A 7,376-nucleotide genomic window follows, 5' to 3' on the forward strand; every position below is an offset into this window, starting at 1 on the left:
GAGTCTGTGAGGCTCTTACTCTGGGTTTCTGACGGTCATGGAGCATGGTCCTGCCAGCAGTTTAGGGAGCCTGTGAAGACAAGGTGAAACTTCAGGTATACTTGTCTTTCCTGCCCCAGGAAAAATGTCAGTGAGAGTCTGAGCTAATGTGAACTCGATGCCTGGACCGTGCAGAGCTCAGTGAGGACTCAATGAGCTATTTTTGCCAGATGCTTTTCAAAAATTCTATGTCATCAGAGCTGACCTACCTCTTGCCTTTTCTGCCTCTCCCTAACATACTCCCTTTGATAACTCCTCCCACATCCACTAGCACCACTGGGCCTTTCTCACATCTGCAGTTCCCCTGCTCAGTGAAAGAGGGTAGGGGTGATGACTGCCTGTTGCTCACTGTAGGGCTTTGCTGTCTTGAGGCCCAAAGGAGGTTGGGGCAGCAATCCAAGCACATGGAGTGCATTAAGTTTTTCCCTGCATTTTCTCTTTCTGGTTCCACTCAGGTCTGAAACCACAGACACCTGTGAAAACAAACTCTGCCTGGATGCTTGCTCACCAATACTGTGTCTCTGATTTTACCTTTTTCATATCTTCCAGGCCCAACTATGATGCTTCGTGACTGATGATGTTATAATAGTGCCCAGAAGCCAGAAGGCTGCATTTTCAGCTGAACATACCTGAGTTGTCCCCATCACCATGGAGACCCGAAAAGATGAAGCTACTCAGGCGAAGGGAGCAGCAGCCTCTGTGGATACCCAGAACCAAGGGTCAGAGAAAGGAGCCAAGAACAAGGCAGCTGAGACAACAGAAGGGCCAGGGTCAGAGCCACCCTCATCTGGCCCAGGGAGGCTGAAGAAAACTGCCATGAAACTCTTCGGTGGCAAGAAGGGCATCTGTACCCTGCCTAGTTTCTTTGGAGGGGGACGGAGCAAAGGTTCTGGGAAAAGCAGCTCCAAGAAGGGTATTAGCAAGAGCAGGACCCATGATGGCTTGAGTGAAGCAGCCCGTAGCCAAGAAGACATTGTCAGCGAAGGAACTGGCCTCTCCTTACCTTTGCCTGAGTCACCCTGCCAACTTCCCAGTTCTCAGAGTGCCCATGGGGCTTTGGAGACAGGTTCCAAATGCAAGATGTCTGTGGCTGGAGCCATAGAGAAAGCTGGAGTTGAGAAGGTTTCCTCTGTGACCAAGCCAAAGAAAGGCCTGAAAGGTTTTTTCAGCAGTATTCGCCGTCACCGGAAGAATAAGGTCTCCGGTGCTGAGCAAAGTGAGCCAGGAGCCAAGGGACCTGAGGAAACCAGAGCCCGGCCTCATGAGAACGTGAGCTCAGCCCTTCTGTCCCATGCTGAGGAAACCCTTCAAGACCCAAGAAAGGAAAATTCCAAACCCCAAGATGCCCCTGGACCAAAAGTTTATTCAGCATCAGAGCTTTCTCCAGCAGCCACTGAGAAGACAACCTGTAAAAATCCAGAGCAACCCATGGGGGTCTGTGCCTCAGAACTCTTGGAGTCCAAGCCTGCCCCTGAAGCAAGTGTCCCAGAAGAGCCTCAGAGCTCAGAAACAGGGGAGAAGGTGCTGGTAGGGGATATAAATCTACTCAATGGCCCTGTTGGGGACCAACTGAGCCTCTTCTTTGGAGATGTCACATCCCTTAAAAGTTTTGACTCACTGACAGGTTGTGGTGACATCATAGCAGAGCAGGACATGGACAGTATGACAGACAGCATGGCCTCTGGAGGCCAGAGGGCCAACCGAGATGGGACCAAGCGAAGTTCTTGCCTGGTTACCTATCAAGGAGGTGGGGAGGAGATGGCCTTGCCAGATGATGATGATGAGGAAGAAGAGGAGGAAGAGGATGTTGAATTAGAGGAGGAGGAAGAAGAAGTCAAAGCCGAAGATGATGACTTAGAATATCTGTGGGCAAGTGCTCAGATGTACCCAAGACCCAATATGAATCTGGGCTACCATCCCACCATTTCACCAGGCCACCAGGGCTACATGCTGTTTGACCCAGTTCGCTCTTATCCTTGCCTAGCTCCTGGAGACCTTTTGACTCCTCAGAGTGACCAGCAAGAATCTGCCCCCAATAGTGATGAGGGATATTATGATTCAACCACACCTGGATTTGAGGATGACTCAGGGGAGGCTCTGGGGCTTATCCGCAGGGATTGCCTGCCCCGAGACAGCTACAGTGGAGATGCCCTCTATGAATTCTATGAGCCAGATGATAGTCTTGAGAACTCCCCACCTGGGGATGACTGCCTTTATGACCTCCATGGTCGCAGCTCTGAGATATTTGACCCCTTCTTGAACATTGAGCCCTTTTCTTCTTCTCGGCCACCTGGGACAATGGAGACAGAAGAAGAACGACTAGTGACCATACAGAAGCAGTTGTTGTATTGGGAACTTCGGCGGGAGCAGCTCGAAGCCCAAGAGGCCCGGGAGGCACACACCAGGGAGGCCTATACCCAAGAAACTCATGCAAGGGAGGCTCATGCCCGAGAAGCCCATACCCAGGAAGCTCATGTGAGAGTGGCCCGAGCCCGAGAATCCTATGCCAGGGAGGCTTGTGCCCGAGAGGCCTGTGCTAGGGAGGCCCAGGCCCGAAAGGCTCGTGATCGAGAGGCCCAAGTCAGACAGCTCCAGGTACGGCAAGAGAAGCCCATTATGGAGTATCAGATGAGACCTTTAGGCCCATCAGTGATGGGCCTGGTGGTAGGGGCATCAGGGGCTTCTCAGACTTCACACCGAGGAACCACGTCAGCTTCCCCTACCACTGCAAGCAGCGAGCCAGACTGGAGGGACTTCCGTCCTCTGGAGAAGCGTTTTGAGGGAACCTGCTCCAAGAAAGATCAAAGTACCTGCCTGATGCAGCTCTTCCAGAGTGATGCTATGTTTGAGCCAGACATGCAAGAAGCAAATTTTGGAGGATCTCCCAGGAGGGCCTACCCTACTTATTCACCCCCTGAAGAGCCAGAGGAAGAGGAGGTTGAGAAGGAAGGGAATGCCACTGTGAGTTTCTCACAAGCCCTTGTGGAGTTCACCAGCAATGGGAACCTCTTTTCCAGCATGTCCTGTAGCTCTGACTCTGACTCATCCTTTACTCAAAACCTCCCTGAGCTGCCCCCCATGGTGACCTTTGACATTGCTGATGTAGAACGGGATGGGGAAGGCAAATGTGAAGAGAATCCTGAATTACACAATGATGAGGACCTTGCAGCCTCTTTGGAAGCTTTTGAACTGGGCTACTACCAGAAACATGCCTTTAACAACTACCGCAGCCGATTCTACCAAGGTCTGCCCTGGGGTGTGAGTAGTCTCCCTCGATACTTGGGACTGCCTGGCATGCACCCACGACCCCCACCTGCTGCCATGGCCCTCAACAGGAGGAGTCGCTCCCTTGATACTGCAGAGACCCTGGAGCAGGAACTATCCAATTCCCACCTTGCCCAGGGCTACATGGACCCCGATGAGCTTCAGGCTCAACAGGAAGATTCAGATGAAGAAGACGAAGAAGAATGGGGCAGAGACAGTCCCTTGTCCCTCTATACTGAACCTCCCGGGGCCTATGACTGGCCTTCCTGGGCTCCCTGTCCTCTCCCAGTGGAGACAGCCCCTGCCTGGATAAATACCAGCCAGTTGGATGGGCCTTCTAGCCAGTCTCCATATAGGCAGGCAGCCTGTTGCATACCTCCTGTGGCTATGTCAGTATTGCTGTCAGTATCAGGGCCAGAGTCAAGGGCAGCCGGGGAATCTGGGCCTCAACTAGCTCGGCCTTCGCACCTACCCCTTCCCATGGGCCCTTGTTATAAGCTCCAGCCACAGGCCTCCCAAAGTGTAAGGGCCAGGCCTCGAGATAAGCTTCTGTCTGCTGATGAGCCCAGTTACTCCTCCAGTTCTGGAGGCTTCCGTTCCAGCCCTCTACCCCAGGTCAAGCCTGTGGGCATTACCCATGGCATCCCTCAGCTGCCCAGGATCCAGCCTGAACCTCTGCATCCTCAGCCCATTCACTATGGGGCTTCCAGCCTTGATCTGTCAAAGGAGAAGGCTGAGCATTGTGCCTCTCCACCAGAATGGAAACCTAGCTGAGCAGTCATCATCAATTCTGGAGTGGGCGCATGGGGCCTGAGCATGGGAATGGGGATCAGGGATTGGGCAGAGGGGTTTGAGGGTGGGGGTTGAAAATCCTTTTGGCCAAGAAAAGCTCCTATGAGTTTTCACCTTCATTTTCCCACTTCCCTCTTCTGCCATCTGTGGCCACATTCAGCCCAGTATATCTGCCCCAGGAGGGTGCTGCTGCTGTGCTCCGATTTTTGCTTTCAGGGTTTCTTCTTGTGACCCATGTAAGGTTTGGGATGCTGTAATTTTGTGCCTATTCCAGTTGCCAAGTTAGTGAGTTTATATATAGCATGCATCCTTGACAGAGGCTGAACCCTTAGTGCCCCCTGCCACCCCACTACCCAGTGAATGATGAAAAGCCAGGTTTGCACTGCCTTCTATGTGGGGACAGGGGGCTTGTTTGCTGTTAGCAATGTGAAATTATGGTACAGACCCTCTCCACCCCCACTCCATCCTGTCTTGGCATAGCTGCCACTATTATATCAAATGACTATAATCTATTTGTCCCAGCTACCTGTCCTTAGAAAGGATCATGTAGCATATATTTCACTGCTTACTGCTGTGGACTTTGGCATCATAACCAGATGGGGGCCTTTAAATCTGGCCAGCTATAGCTTGGAATGAAGAAAAAAATGCCAATCCCCTTAATGGAGTGATCAAATTAATCCAGTTGCAAACAGAAGACAAAATAGGACTTCTATTATAGACACTGCTGTAAGTTTTGAGCTCTGGAATGATAGGATTTTTTTCTTTTTCCTCTCTTAAGCTTGTGACTTCCAAAGTTGCAGGTGCTTTTAAATTTTGGTTCTTTTTTTTCCTCCAAAGGAAATTTTCATAATTTCATCATAAAGAATACATTATTTTAATTGAGATATGAGAAGAGAAGCAGCCTAATTAGGCTTGGCTATAGGAATTAGGGTTTTTGCAGGTTCCAGGGGAAGGATAGGAAATGGAGGCCCATTTGTCCCAGCCAGTGGGAAAGAAGATTTCAGATTTTGCAGAGCTCAAGGCAACCCAGCTTCTTAGAAGGGAAAATTGCTTCCCCCACAAAACACAAAAAGTTCCTTATGCCTTGCCCACCCATTCATTTATATGCTGTAAAGAGGCTCCAGACAGCACTCCCAAGAGGATAACAAAGGCATCTAGGCTGTTGTTCTGGACTCAAGAATTTTCATTTTCCAATTATCTAAGTCCTTAGCATCATCAAAGGACCAGGCTTCTTGATAGGAAAGACTGTGATCTGCCCTCACTCTGCTAAGCTTCAGGATGCTCATTTAGATGGCAGTTGCAGCCTTTTATGGAATGAATGACACCCTCTTTTCTCCTGCATCCACACAATTCTAATGTTAAACTAGCTTAGAAATACTGGTGGGGAAAAGTCCTGCCAGGAAGACATTGCAACAGGCTAATCTTACCAGGCTCAGCCTCTCAATCACCAATATGAGAGGGTTCCTTTTAAATTTCTTTATTGGAAATAGCATATGGAACATATTTTGTCTGGATGTGTTGACCCAAATTATGATCCTTGCTCCTCCCATGGCCACTCCTGTTCTTGCACTTACCCCTCCCCATTTCCTTGCCTGTTAAGAGAAGAGGTCAACAGGGCTCCTGAGATGGTAATTTGGCTTGGGAATAGATGCCATTGCCTTCCCCCTTCCAGTCCCAAAGGTGACTTTGCACAAATTGCTCCTTTGCCAGGAGATATGTTTGTACTGGTCTTTGTCACCATTTCTCAGATTGGGGTTGGCCTAGTGCCCCTCCCCACAAATCAGGCTTGGCTGGTAGTAGCTGTACCCATAGAAGCATCACATAAGTTTGCATGGCATTAAACACTACCACTCAAGGGACCCAGACCAACCCTCTAGGCTGACTTTGCATCATGAAGAAATGTATCAGTTATGGAGCTGGAGAGTGAAATAGGGTGAGGAAGGCCCTCCTCACACCAAGCACAGCATTCCAGCAGAGAAGTGCCCAAATTCCAACCTGTACTTTCACCAAAGTTTCCCTAGGAAGATGGGGCTGAAATTGACCTGACTGTCTGGCAGGAAGTAAACATTCACCAAATGCCTTTACAATAGGGGAAAACCCACCACTTGCCTCCTCTGTCTCTGCTTGTGCTTTAGGGCAGCTCAAGCTCTTGACTGAATGTGGACTGTGGCAGTCACAGGCGGTAATAGAGCCATCACCAGCCTCCAGAACTCAATGGGCCACCAGCCTATCTGGGAAGAGAAAAACTAGGGGCTCAGCATTTAGCCAGGGGCTTAGAGTTGCCCTCAGTGACAAGAGGGCAGCAAGAGGTGCTGCCTCTGATGGGAACAATCATAGCCCAGGCATACTTTTCTGGGCTTTGGGAGTTTGCATACCACAGAGTGGGGTCTAGGACTGAGTAGCAGCTTATGGTTTGGACATTGCTGCCTGCAAGTTTTTTCACTGTCCTGGCCAGCCCAGGGATAGGATCCTCACTACAAGATGTGGGGAAGTTAGAGGTCATCGCTGCAGAAGCAGACTCCTCTAGAATCTCATTCTGGGTCTAAGTAGTTCCTGACCAAATCCCAGTTGCAGGTTGAAGAGGAAGAAAGACCTGCTAGGGACATGTGATGGCAGTGCAGGGTGACACTGGAGAGCCAGCCAAGCTCCAGGCCTCTTCCCAAGTGCTTGTTGGCTGACACCAAATATGCCCTGAATATAGGTGTCAATGTCAAGTCCATACTTAGGTTTGACCAGACAAACACCATATCTGCATTGCAAGGTCTTGGGATACTGCTTTTGGATAAGACTTCAAGGGAAGATATGACTTGAATGAAGGTGGCTGCCCTCATCTCTCTACCCAGCAGGCTTATTTAGTGCCAGACAGCTCTGACCGTGATAATTCCCAAAAGAGACTGGTCCATTGGGGACCAGTGACTGGATAGACAAGGCCACCTAGGAGGCCTCTCCAGGGCCGTCAGTTTCTCAGTGCTTTAGCACTTTGAGGAAGCCCTGCCTTAGTGCCCAGATAGGGTCTGCTCTGCCCAACCAGTTCATGAGTCTCCTGGGCCAAAGGCTTTGGTCAACACTAGTCTCCCTCCTCTGTGCTATACCAAGGAGGAAGGTAGCTTCTCACATGCAGGGTATGTTTTCCCATATCCTGCTGCCAGCGACTTACCCACCCTTGCCAATGCCACCACCCAACCTGCCCTTGGCCAGACCCAATTGCTAGAGGGAGGCATGGGGGGATTAGTAGGGAGACTTCACGTTTACCCATGTCTATGTTGCATTCAAGTTGTATA

General features: G+C 50.3%; 1 protein-coding gene across 1 annotated transcript; it reads left to right on the forward strand.

Moving 5' to 3' along the window:
* Positions 1–586: 586 nt before the first annotated feature.
* Positions 587–7,367, forward strand: AMER1 (APC membrane recruitment protein 1). The gene has a single exon (XM_006755862.2). It carries the CDS (start codon positions 688–690, stop codon positions 4,075–4,077), a length of 3,390 nt encoding a protein of 1,129 aa, XP_006755925.1. The 5' UTR covers positions 587–687; the 3' UTR covers positions 4,078–7,367.
* Positions 7,368–7,376: the final 9 nt, after the last annotated feature.

Source organism: Myotis davidii, unplaced genomic scaffold (assembly GCF_000327345.1).
Source record: "Myotis davidii unplaced genomic scaffold, ASM32734v1 scaffold1854, whole genome shotgun sequence".
In the NCBI taxonomy this organism is placed as follows: domain Eukaryota; kingdom Metazoa; phylum Chordata; class Mammalia; order Chiroptera; family Vespertilionidae; genus Myotis; species Myotis davidii.

Bases quoted from the DNA above. Each gene is read 5' to 3' on its own strand.
- AMER1 (XM_006755862.2), top strand. From the start codon at position 688: ATGGAGACCCGAAAAGATGAAGCTACTCAGGCGAAGGGAGCAGCAGCC.